Raw genomic sequence first — 13,788 nt, forward strand, 5'->3', positions numbered from 1 at the left:
AACATATACCAATCTCTATTGATCTAAGTGAAGATCAACTAGATCGAGATCAGGAATACTTATGGTACTTGAAAAGGTACATAGGAATAGTTCTTGATTCAAGGAAATAAAGATATGCTAAATATTGATGCTACACGCATAAACACTGGCAAAGGATCAAGCAAGACCCTTTGGAGTTAACCATTGATAAGGACGAGCTATAGAGCATCGTGTTTTGAAATGGCAACATGGGTTGGAGACCATGAGTTGTTGCGTGGGAAATTAAAATATTAATTTCTATGTTCTAAGATACAGCTGGAAAGTCTTCCACATATCTGTGAACTACTTGGATAAGCAAATCCAAACAAAGCATCACTAGCAACCTAAATAGTTGAAGTAAAAGTAATTATTGCCTAAGAAGCAATAAAACAGGGTTGTTTAAAGTTCTTCACTGAACTTGGGTAGATCACCTGTCTGCTGGCTCGATGGTTCTTCATTGAAAAATGCGTAGAACCACTCTTGAAGCAAGAAAAACGTCTGCTAACTTGATGGTTCTTCATTGCAAAATGAGTAATACCACCATCGAAGTAAGAAAGACTAGATCACATAATAAACAAACTCGAAAAGATCTTATCATCATATCTCAAAGAACATTCGATGAAAAGGATGTTAAGATTGGCAAAGCATGATAACTAAACCTATGCAACAAGTGAGAAGCAACACTCACATTGTAGCACTGGAAATCAAGCATAGCTTTGAATTCCATGAATTGTTTTAGAAGATGGGTTTGAGGCCCATGGTTATAAAACATTGGGGTTGAACATTTATCATATATGAAATGTATTTTCATATTCCATTTAATCTTGGTTTAGTATTAAATGATGAGTCCCTTCAATTTGACGATATATTCAAGATAGACTGTCAGGACCAGTCCTGTGACTAAGAAATGTCTATCAAGTGAACTTGAATGTCAAAGGTTGAAAATGGTCCCTAATCGGAGTTTTCTATAAAAATGGACGCATAGAAAACGTTAGACGACTAGAATGCAAGATGACTAGTAGTTCTGTTTCTTGAACTATGTGGACATGGCAATGTCATAATCATTTGCATAGATACTTACTTTGGGAAGACTAGTATCGGACAAGACCTATGAAACTTTACTGTAAGAGATGAAAGTCTGTCATAAGTAAATTTCATTAAATTATTAGACACTAAATCCTCAATACCTGAGTGATTTGAGATTACTTGTTTGAGAACTGGTTGCTTTGACGTTGACCAACCGTCGCACCGTAAAAGGAGGCTATAAAGGCAACGCTCAGGTAATCACCTATCAAACGAAGTCTAATCTCAAGATCGCAAGATTGGGATTGTCCTCCCATAAATCGGGATGAGATGCTTAAAAGTTGTACAAGGCCACTCGGAGAGCTAGAAACTGTGAAATGCATGGCCGTGCTCGGATGAATCATAGGCTATGATTATCTGTTTATTTGATCAGTTGAACTCTGAAACCGAGGAACACCTCTGGACATAATAAGGATGACAACTCTTACCTTATGTTCAAGAGCAAGCATCGAGCGACAAAGGAATTAGGAAATGCACACTTGTCCCTAAGGACAAGTGGGAGACTGAAGGAAATAATGCCCTTGGTCCAAGTATGCATTCTATGTTAAGTCTAATAAATGCGGTTCAGTATTAATTAACAAGTTAATAATTCAGTGAGATCAAGTGAGCTGAATGCCTAGCTAGAGGCCGCTTCAGTTCAAGTGGAATTAATGATATTAATCCACAGCTTACTCTTGACTGAACCCGTAGGGTCACACAAATAGTACGTAAACGGATCAAGTATTTAATGGCATTAAATACTCCATCTATGAATATTCGGAACCGACGGATCTTGGTTTCAGTGGGAGCTAAGATCGTCACAGGCAAGAAATGAATACTCCGGAAACGATGATATTGCCGGAAACGGAAATATGGATCGTGTCGGAAATATGAATATTATCCAAGTCGTAGATGTTGCCGGAAACGGAAACATGGTACGTATCGGAAAATATTATTGGAAATGGAAATATTACCAGAATCGGAAATATTGCCGGAAACGGAAATATTGTCAGAATCGGAAATATTGCCGGAAACGGAAATATTGTCAGAATCGGAAATATTGCCGGAAACATTGTCAGAATCGGAAATATTGCCGGAATCGGAAAATAATTCCGGAAACGGAAATATTAAATATTTGTTCGAAACGGAAATTAATTCCGGAATCGGAAATATTAAATATTGTTCGTATCGGAAATAGATTCCGGAAATGGAAATTTAATCGGAAGCGTATCGTACGAATTAGCATCGGACGAGGCCTGCCGGACGAAGGCCCAGCACGAAGCCAGGCCGTCGCCCAGCAAGCACGCACGCCACAAGCCCAGCGCGCGCCAAGGCCACGGATGCGTGGGCCTTGCTGCGTGGGCTGCAGCTCGCACGCATGGGCAGTCCTTGTGGCTGCCGTGTGTGTGTGAGTTTGTGCTCATGCGTGATTCCTGAATCTGCAAGAGTCAGTGTATGATTAAATGTCTATTCCTAATTGGATAAATTAATTAAATAGAATTCATGTAGGATTCTAATTCCAATTAATTCGCATCCTACTAGGATTACGATTCCTTTTCCATAACTCTATAAATAAAGGCCTAGGGGTCATAATTTATATACAAGTTTCAAAGTATTCAAAAGTGAGTTTTTGAGAGAAAATTCAAACACCCATCTTGCCCCAAAAGTGCCGAATTTTCTGAGTACCTTAAGGGCGATTCTAGTTGGTCAATCTTAAGGCGGATCCGGACGTGCTGTGGACTTTCTACGGAGGGACGACACTTGGAGTCCTAAAAGACTTGTTCTTGTTAGGTTCGGGCGCAGCTAGGGAAGGCACGCAACAAAGAGTATGCATCTAAACTATGCTAAATGATTATGTGTAAATAATATGTTTCCTGGGTTAATGGTTGTTTCCGCATGATCTATGTAATGTCATATGTATCATAACCTAACAGAAATGAATTTAGGTGATATATGAAATCATGTTTTGGGTTTGCTACAAAATTTTGGATTTATAATGATATGAATAGCCTAGTTTATATTCTAACCTTTGACAAAATTTGGTCTAGTGGTTGAAAATGGATCGGAGTTGGATGTATGGTAGTAAACGATTTTCTACAAGGTTCTTACAAGGGATTCAAGAGTTCATTAAGGTTGCCTTGAAACATCAATCAGAACATGAATCAAGTTTAATTCTGTGTCCTTGTTGTGATTGCAATAATTCAAGGGGGTATCGGGATATTGATGATATTGTTGATCACATAGTTCGTCGCGGTTTTAAGGGTAACTACACGACGTGGACATGGCATGGTACGTGAGAGCATAGATCATGGGGCAAGTTCTAGTATGCCGAGCTCGAGTCAGCATAATCATTGTGATAATGGTGATGATAATGAAATTGAGGATGATATTGGTGTTGAAAGTGAGGAAGAAGAGGAGAAAGATAGGATAGATGATATGATGCATGATGTGGAAGACCATCATTTCGTTGAGCGTCCCCATATGTATGATAGTATAATCAAAGCTTCCGCAACACCATTATATCCTGGTTCTACACAAACTGTACTTGGTGCCGTCATCGAATATTTCAACTTAAAGGTGGAAAACGGTTGGACCAACAAGAGTTTTTCACAGTTTTTGGAGGCCACGTCTGGTAATCTTCCTGAAGGAAACAAACTTCCAAGGTCTAACTATGAGGCCCAGAAGCTTATGTGTCCTTTGGGTATGGATTATGAGAAGATACACGCGTGTCCAAATGATTGCGTGTTGTATCGAAAGCAGTATGCAAATCTGCATGAGTGTCCAAGATGCGGATTGTCCCGTTACAAGATCGTGGAGAATGATGCAACATCAACTAAGAAGAAACCTTCTCCGGCTAAGGTGCTTTGGTATCTTCCAATTATACCAAGATTTAAGCGCCTTTTCTCAGAAGAGAAAACTGCAAAACTCTTGAGGTGGCATGCCGAAGGGAGGAAGAAAGATGGGTTAATGAGGCATCCTGCTGATTCTCCACAATGGAGGAACATTGATCGAAAGTACAAGGTCTTTAGGGAAGAAGTTCGGAATCTCAGGCTTGGTCTTTGCACGGATGGAATGAACCCATTTGGGACACTTAGTACCCAATATAGCACTTGGCCGGTTCTTCTCACCATATACAATTTGCCTCCTTGGTTATGCATGAAGCGTAGATACATCATGTTGTCGCTCTTAATCTCTGGGCCTAAACAACCCGGAAATGACATAGATGTGTATCTAGAGCCACTCATTGAAGATTTGAAATTGTTGTGGGATGAAGGGGTGTTGATGTTTGATGCATACACCAAAACCAATTTCACTTTACGTGCCATGATTTTTTGTACGATAAATGATTTCCCGGCTTATGGAAATTTGTCAGGGTATTCTGTAAAGGGAAAGAAGGCATGTCCAGTTTGTCATGATGATTTGGTCTCGAGGCGCCTAAAATTTTGTGGGAAAGATGTGTACATGGATTACCGGATGTATCTTCCTGAAGATCATCCATTTCGAAAAGAGAAGGAAGCTTTTAATGGAGAATTGGAGATGAGAGAAGCTCCTGCCCCCTTATGTGCGTGTGAGGTTTATGAACGGGTTAAAGACATTGAGACAGAGTTTGGTAAGCCTTATAAAGGTCAGCCAAGTGGTGGTTACAAGAAGAGGTCTATCTTTTGGGATCTCCCATATTGGAGAGATTTGGAAGTTAGGCATTGTTTGGATGTAATGCATATTGAGAAAAATGTTTGTGATGCCATTGTTGGGACATTGTTGAATATGCAAGGGAAAACGAAGGATGGGCCTAAAGTTAGACAAGATATGGCTGCTATGGGTCGCTCCGAGTTGGCACCTCAAGAAAGGGGAAAACGCTGGTACCTTCCCCCAGCTTGTTTCACCTTGTCTAAAAAGGAGAAAGTTAGCTTTTGTGAGTCTTTGCATGGCTTAAAGGTCCCTGCCGGTTACTCTTCAAATTTTCGTAGACTTGTGTCCATGTCTGACTTGAAATTAGTTGGAATGAAATCTCATGATTGTCACGTGTTGATGCAACAATTGCTGCCGGTTGCAATTCGAGGGATATTGCCGCCACAAGTGAGGTATACCATTACAAGATTGTGTTTCTTTTTCAACACAATTTGTAGCAAGGTGATCAATCCAACAATACTGGATGATTTGCAGGCTGATGTACTTGAGACCATGTGTCGGTTTGATAAGCGTTGGAGGGAATTCAAATCAAGATTTACGACTGGTTGGATCCGGGGTACAAGGAAAAGGCCAAAAGATGAAAAGATGCCATATGATTTGTATAGTTATATAACTAAGGATATATGGAAGGAATTTGTGAAGATACGTACCTCCGAAGAAGCTGAGGTATAAAAATTATTCTTATTTAAAGTCTTGTTATAATCTAAGTTTTATTTTGTTGTAATAATTTCTTTTACCCCCCTAAAATTAGGAAATAAGTGAGAAAGCAAGACAAAGTCAATCTTTCAACATATATCCTCATCATATGGGACAAAAATCATATGCTGAAATGACAAGTGAATGGCAGAGAAAAGGGTACATTCCCTCAGTTTCTTCGTCATCTGAAGGTTCCTCTGCGTCTACAATTTCTTCAAGTTTGCCGAGTAGGACATGTTTATGGCTTCTTGCAAGATCGGTACCAGATGAGAAAGGAAATCCTTACTTGCCGGATCAGGGCACACAAAAGGTCAAAGAAAATATTGTAAGTTCATTTAACAATTTTGCGTAATGTTGTGATTCCTCTAATTTCATATATGTTCTTAAATATGAAACCAAGTGTTGAACTTTTCTCAAAACCATTTGATTTCATGTAGGATGAATGGAAAAGGAAACAAGATGAAGGGGAATTTGTTCCCAAAAGTGCACGAGATGATGTCTTATCTCGTGCACTTGGTAAGACTAAAGAAGGGAGACCACTAACATTTGGTGGTGGAGTAGGCATCAAAGCTGTGTGGGGGACCGGAGAGCGGCGTAGCTTTCGACGGTATGGAGATGCGGAGATGGAGGAAATGGAAGCAAGAGTGACCAAAAGGGTCAAAGATGAGACAATACAAGAGATGAACTCCAAGATGGATGACATGGTCATGGAGAAATTTATCACATTTGCTAAAGAACTTGGTGTCCAAATACCAAGCCATATGAGGATAGACGCAAATGTTCATAGTAGTTGTCGTTCCGGGGGTTTAGATCCATTTGCCGACATTACGGTATGATAATTTGTGTTTTTCAAGTACTTTGTTTCTACTTAATTCTATTGAACTTTTCTAACATGTTACATTGTATTTGCGTTATTGTTCAAAATAAATAATAAGGAACCTGTCCCGTGCCATCTATACCTGAACATAGGCTCGGAGAAAGTCTTTGTTGCCTATGGTACCATATGTCCAGAGTTGCTCCTTGATCACCACAACGACGTCACGTCCGATAACGTGAAAGTGAGCGTTGATGATTTTGAGCCCGCGTACAAAGAAGCTCCCGTCCCCGTGCCTTCTCAATATATTAAGAAACTTGCTCAAGCTCATGGTACCTTCACTCAGTGGCCAAAGCATTTGGTGTCGCTTACGAATGAGGAGGTAACTAACATATGCATGATAATTTGAAGTAGAACTATTATACCATGTATGCTCACTAATATGTATATCGTTATTTGAAAATCATACCTCAGGTAAACAAGCCTACAAGTAAAGAGCCTAAAGGGAAAGGGAACAAAGGGAAAGAGATAGTGGTTGGGGGAAGTGGAACAAAAGCGTCCAACACTAAATCAAAAACCTATTTCCTTGAAAATTATAAAGTGCAAAATTTGAGTGGTAAGTGCAATGTGATGAAAACTATGATGTTGGGATTAAAAGAAGGGGAGCACGTTAAGGTACATTGCACTAAAAGGACATTCAATATGGAAAAGGACTTTGAAATTAGTTTCACCGTTGAAGACACCGATCAACTTCTCTCGGGAGCATGGCTCAATATATCAATAATACAAGTTTTTGCTACGTGAGTTACCTAAATTCATATTTTGCCCCTAAATTTGATTTTTATGATTGTCTTAACGTTCTTACACTCTATATTATAGGGCTTTGAGTGAGTTGTGTTTTCACGATGATTGTCACCCCAATAGTATTGGATTCATGTGCCCGGAGATGATCTCGGCCACCATGTTAAAGTCCGATGCAGATCAAATTCTATTGTACATGACGAGGTCCATGAGTGCACTTAGTTCTAAGACATTCATCTTATGTCCATACTACGAAAAGTATGAAAATTACTTTGAACTTCGTTTTTAATTGATTATTATAAATTTAACTTTTTTTTTTTCTAACTACATACGTTTATTGTTTGTATGTAGGAGTCACTGGATGCTTTTAGTTCTTTGCTTGTCTAAACGTGAGGTCTACATATTTGATTCTCAACAGAAGAAGAGAAATTTGATGATTAAGGAGCCACTAAACAAGTAAGTAAAGTATGCATATGAAAATGTCATTTTTGCCTAAATTTTTGCCTTAGGTTCTTTAGTTCAAAGTTGGGTTCGAAAACATCATTTTTGCCTAAAAATGACCTAGGACGACCCAATTAGCCTTAAATGTGAAATAATAGATTGTAAAGGGACTTAGAAAGTTATAACTATGCATATGAGACGTATAATAAGTTTGAAAACATTCCTTAGGTTCTTTGGTTCAAAGTTGGGTTCGAAAACATCATTTTTGCCTAAAAATGACCTAGGACGACCCAAATAGCCTTAAATGTGAAATAATAGATTGTAAAGGGCCTTAGAAAGTTATAACTATTCATATAAGACGTGTAATAAGTTTGAAAACATTCCTTAGGTTCTTTGGTTCAAAGTTGGGTTCGAAAACATCATTTTTGCCTAAAAATGACCTAGGACGACCCAAATAGCCTTAAATGTGAAATAATAGATTGTAAAGGGCCTTAAAAAGTTATAACTATGCATATGAGACGTGTAATAAGTTTGAAAACATTCCTTAGGTTCTTTGGTTCAAAGTTGGGTTCGAAAACATCATTTTTGCCTAAAAATGACCTAGGACAACCCAAATAGCCTTAAATGTGAAATAATAGATTGTAAAGGGCCTTACAAAGTTATAAATATGCATATGAGACGTGTAATAAGTTTGAAAACATTCCTTAGGTTCTTTGGTTCAAAGTTGGGTTCGAAAACATCATTTTTGCCTAAAAATGACCTAGGACGACCCAAATAGCCTTAAATGTGAAATAATAGATTGTAAAGGGCCTTAGAAAGTTATAACTATTCATATGAGACGTGTAATAAGTTTGAAAACATTCCTTAGGTTCTTTGGTTCAAAGTTGGGTTCGAAAACATCATTTTTGCCTAAAAATGACCTAGGACGACCCAAATAGCCTTAAATGTGAAATAATAGATTGTAAAGGGCCTTACAAAGTTATAACTATGCATATGAGACGTGTAATAAGTTTGAAAACATTCCTTAGGTTCTTTGGTTCAAAGTTGGGTTCGAAAACATCATTTTTGCCTAAAAATGACCTAGGACGACCCAAATAGCCTTAAATGTGAAATAATAGATTGTAAAGGGCCTTACAAAGTTATAACTATTCATATGAGACGTGTAATAAGTTTGAAAACATTCCTTAGGTTCTTTGGTTCAAAGTTGGGTTCGAAAACATCATTTTTGCCTAAAAATGACCTAGGACGACCCAAATAGCCTTAAATGTGAAATAATAGATTGTAAAGGGTCTTACAAAGTTATAACTATGCATATGAGACGTGTAATAAGTTTGAAAACATTCCTTAGGTTCTTTGGTTCAAAGTTGGGTTCGAAAACATCATTTTTGCCTAAAAATGACCTAGGACGACCCAAATAGCCTTAAATGTGAAATAATAGATTGTAAAGGGCCTTAGAAAGTTATAACTATGCATATGAGACGTGTAATAAGTTTGAAAACATTCCTTAGGTTCTTTGGTTCAAAGTTGGGTTCGAAAACATCATTTTTGCCTAAAAATGACCTAGGACGACCCAAATAGCCTTAAATGTGAAATAATAGATTATAAAGGGACTTAGGAAGTTATAACTATGCATATGAGACGTGTAATAAGTTTGAAAATATTCCTTAGGTTCTTTGGTTCAAAGTTGGGTTTGAAAACATCATTTTTGCCTAAAAATGACCTAGGACGACCCAATTAGCCTTAAATGTGAAATAATAGATTGTAAAGGGACTTAGGAAGTTGTAACTATGCATATGAGACGTGTAATAAGTTTGAAAACATTCCTTAGGTTCTTTGGTTCAAAGTTGGGTTCGAAAACATCATTTTTGCCTAAAAATGACCTAGAACGTACGACCCAATTAGCCTTAAATGTGACTACTACGTATATAATTGCATTTACATGTGTAAACAAAGTATATAATTGCACTTACATGTAAAATATTCTTTGCATTTACATGTGTAAACAAAGTATATATAATTGCATATTTTATCGAATGTGTAGTGCTTTTCGGAGTTACAAGAGACTAGGTGGACAATCTAAGGGAACTAAATTAACATGGATTCCAGCACAGGTATATATATATATAATTAGTTTATTATTTACCTAAGAAATAAGTTTTTCAAAATTATAACATACAATGTGATAGAAATTTTACTTGTGTTATTTATTTTAATGCATTTAGTGTGCTCAACAACCCGGATCACTAGATTGTGGCTACTACGTCATGCGTTTTATGTACGACATAATAATGAATCATGGTAATAGTCAAGATCTTACTAAGGTATGTTCTCATAAACTACGTACTTTATATAATAAATTGAAGTACACAAAACTATTATATTGATCAATCGTTAATAAATTGAATTATTTACACTTTTTTAGGATTTTTCAAGAACATTGCCTTATTCAGCGGAGGAGATTAATGAGGTGAAAGATTTTTGGGCAGATTACTTCATGAACAATGTCGAATTTTTAGCTTAATTTGTAATATGAACTTGATCTCTAGCTAGCTACGTACCTTTGTTGTAATAATTTTATGTTTGTTGTAACATGTTGGTTGATCGATCTATGACGAATTTAATTGCCTTTTATTGGGAACGTTAATTACGTTGTAAACTTTTGTGACAGGTATTAATTATAAATGTATTCCCGGTATTGGGAATGAACCGTCTAATTTCAAAGACGATCATGTCGGAATTTCCAACTAAAATATTAAAAAACGAATATTTTTTTTTTAAAAAATAAGTCATTTGCAACGCACGTTAGCTCAATGTGCGAGGCAAATGACTTAATTTTTTGGCGCTAAAATTGTCATTTGCGTCGCACATTAAGCTATTGTGCGTGGCAAATGACTTTTTTTTTGCGCCTAAAAGTCATTTGCGCCGCACATTTATCTAATGTGCGTTGCAAATAACTTTTCAACATGGTGCCTGAAAAGTCATTTGCAACGCACATTAGCTAAATGTGCGACGCAAATGAACCTTATTTGCGTCGCACATTTAGCTAATGTGCGTTGCAAATGACGTTTCAGGCATCATGTTGAAAAGTTATTTGCGTCGCACATTTGCTAATTGTGCGACGCAAATAAGGTTATTTGCGTCGCACAAATGTGCGACGCAAATGACTTTTAGTCATTTGCGTCGAGAGCTTTTGCCACGCACGATGTGCGACGCAAATATGCTTAAAAGTGCGATGCAAATGACCCTTTTTCCACTAGTGCGAATAAACTCACCGATTGTCTCTTCTCTTGGTTCACTGATGTAGTATTGCTTGAAGCGTCTAAATCCTTCATGAAGTGAATTGAGAAGACGGAGACAACCATCCTTTCGCTTATCGGTGAACCTAGAAGACTCAAGTGATCAAGCAATGATATATAACATGTAGTTCACATGATCCCTAAGAGGTTTACCAACTCTTTGTTTAGTGCGAAGGACTTGAGCATGTGTTTCCTGAACTTCTTGCCTGAAACATCTGTTATGAAGATCAACCTTCAGCCCTTTCATCGATTCAATCAGCTCATTGACATTTAGGTCTCTTTCTTCCGTGCTTCCACGACAGATATCCCTTAGATGCCCGAGAAGCATATATGGTTCGTAAGCTACAAACCTTCTATGCTAATCGTCAGGGATGTTGCTCAGCATGAGACTCATGACCTTCTTGAGATCCGCATCCCAGGCGGCGTATCTTTCAGGAGTCATGTCTCTTGCATAATAGCTTGGCATGGGGTAGAATAGTGCATACTCAATGCCATTGAGTTTTACTACTTCAACCAGCTTGTCTTGCCATTCAAGAATATTTGTTAGGTTCAACTTGATCATAAGTTCAAAACCCTTGATGATGTTTTGATTGTTGTTTGCCATAGTTAAAACTACAATTGAAAAGAATAAACAAATAAATACCCATTCATAGTTTATCTTAATAAACTTAAATTCTAGCATTCATGCATAATTCAATATTTATTAAGCATTTTATTCGAGTTATGTGTTCCGACAGGTGTGAATAAAATGAATCCAAGATCCTTAAATCATTGAAGAGTTAAGAACATTATGTATTTAGACTCAATTCCAAAATATTTTAGGTAAGAAAATCCTTTGCTAATAGTCTAGAAACTACTCTTGGTTGATAGGTACGTCTAAGAACTTATTAGGTAAACCTATCTCATTTGCCACGACATACAAGGACTCCTTACTTATATCGTTGAGTTTCACCAAAACTAACATGTACTCACAATTATTTGTGTACGTTACCCCTTTAGGATCAACAATTAACACCTCGCTATGGCGGAAAACTATTACTTAGATTGATGTAAAGATTATCCAAGTAAGTGTTATTTTCGCATGGCACCTTTTAACTCAATTTTTAAAGTTTGGAAATTAAGGCTCTTACTATATTGGTTAGATTTTAAGTGAACTAAAATCCTTAATCATGCAACATAATCAAGCCATAATCTCATCCATAATTAAGACATATTTAAAGCAATAAATAACATAAAGCATGCATGCATAAGATAATAATTTCTTAATTATGGATAACTTAGTTCCACGTGTTTTTCCTAAGAAGGTAAGTATTAAAGATAGTGAGCGGTTTAGAAATCTGTAATTTCTTAGCTTTTTCTTTTGAGATGCTAGGTAGTGTAGTTGGGTCCTTCTTCTAGAGGATCGGGGGAGTCCATCCTAGATGGTTTGCTCCCTAGAAGTTAGGCTTAGTTTGTATAGCTTTTGATGAGAGTTTCAATATATCTTCCTTATCAAAAAATAAAGTTTGTGGTTACTAATTGACGATAATAATTATCAATGATACGTAAATATGAATTAATATGTTATTATTAATTACTATCAATATAATTATAAGGGAAAAACTTAATAAACAATTTTAAAATTACGTGTACATGACAAATTAAAATCAATGGACGATTTTTTTTTGTGAGACGCAAATAATTATAATATTACTTCTTTACTTCAATGCATCAAATGAAATTCTAGTACGGAGTATCAAAGAGTTAGTTTTTGTCTGTGATAAAGTTACATTACAAAGTATAAAGATGTTTATTAAAGAGGTTAGTTACAATACATTTTTACAAATTGGTCGAATTCGTACTTGGATTTTATAAATTTTGGAAAATTATAACATAAAAACATAATTATTAATATAAGAACTAAATAATAATTGCTTTATTAATTTATATTTATTAATACTTACAATCAACTATTATCAATTATACTGGTTAAAAATTTGGTAAGATAATCTAATAAGATTTAATAAGGTCTTATAAAGTCATATAAGGTTTTATAAGGTCCTATAAGATCTTACAGCGCGTCTCCTGTGAGACCAGTCACACCATCAACTTGATGGTGTGACGAGCGCGAAACCAATAGCGTACATCCTTTAAAACTATATATAAAAAAAAGTAACAGATCTAAACTATAGAAGTAACATACCTAAACTAAAAAAGTACCTCCTCTAAAATTATATAAAAAGAGTAACATGTCTAAACTATAGAAGTAACATACCTAAACTAAAAATGTACCTCCCCTAAAATTATTCCGTATAAAAAAAAAAGTAACATGTCTAAACTATAGAAGTAACATACCTAAACTAAAAAAGTACCTCCCCTAAAATTATAAAAAAAAAAAAGTAACATGTCCAAACTATAGAAGTAATACATAAACTAAAAAGGTACCTCCCCTAAAACTAATCCGTATAAAAAAAGTAACATGTCTAAACTATAGAAGGAACATACCTAAACTAAAAAGGTACCTCAGCTCCCCTAAAACTACTCCGTATAAAAAAAAAGTAATATGTCTAAACTATAGAAGTAACATACCTAAACTAAAAAAAATACCTCCTCTAAAATTATTAAAAAAAAAGTAACATGTGTAAACTATAAAAGTAACATGCCTAAACTAAGAAGGTATCTCCCCTAAAACTACTCCGTATAAAAAAAGTAACATGTATAAACTATAGAAGTAACATACCTAAACTAAAAAAAGTACTTCCTCTAAAATTATATATAAAAAAAGTAACATGTCTAAACTATAGAAGTAACATACATAAACTAAGAAGGTATCTCCCCTAAAACTACTCCGTATAAAAAAAGTAACATGTATAAACTATAGAAGTAACATACCTAAACTAAAAAAAGTACCTCCTCTAAAATTATAAAAAAAAAAGTAACATGTCTAAACTATAGAAGTAACATACCTAAATTCGCAAGTGTGAACTGGTC

General features: G+C 35.9%; 1 protein-coding gene across 1 annotated transcript; it reads left to right on the forward strand.

The window, feature by feature from the left end:
* The first annotated feature begins 5,559 nt into the window (after positions 1-5,559).
* Positions 5,560-10,228, forward strand: LOC130469407 (uncharacterized). Its single transcript, XM_056838698.1, has 9 exons — positions 5,560-5,791; positions 5,904-6,296; positions 6,402-6,662; positions 6,755-7,080; positions 7,160-7,339; positions 7,433-7,537; positions 9,564-9,633; positions 9,745-9,843; positions 9,945-10,228. Exons 1-9 carry the CDS (start codon positions 5,576-5,578, stop codon positions 10,041-10,043), a joined length of 1,749 nt encoding a protein of 582 aa, XP_056694676.1. The 5' UTR covers positions 5,560-5,575; the 3' UTR covers positions 10,044-10,228.
* The last annotated feature ends 3,560 nt before the right edge of the window (positions 10,229-13,788 follow it).

The sequence above is a fragment of the Spinacia oleracea genome, chromosome 3 (genome assembly GCF_020520425.1).
Source record: "Spinacia oleracea cultivar Varoflay chromosome 3, BTI_SOV_V1, whole genome shotgun sequence".
NCBI classification, from domain to species: domain Eukaryota; kingdom Viridiplantae; phylum Streptophyta; class Magnoliopsida; order Caryophyllales; family Amaranthaceae; genus Spinacia; species Spinacia oleracea.

Coding starts and splice junctions, on each gene's coding strand:
- LOC130469407 (XM_056838698.1), top strand. CDS start 5,576: ATGGGACAAAAATCATATGCTGAAATGACAAGTGAATGGCAGAGAAAA. Junction 7,081..7,159: donor ATAATACAAGTTTTTGCTAC/GTGAGTTACCTA, acceptor TCTATATTATAG/GGCTTTGAGTGAGTTGTGTT. Junction 9,634..9,744: donor TAACATGGATTCCAGCACAG/GTATATATATAT, acceptor TAATGCATTTAG/TGTGCTCAACAACCCGGATC.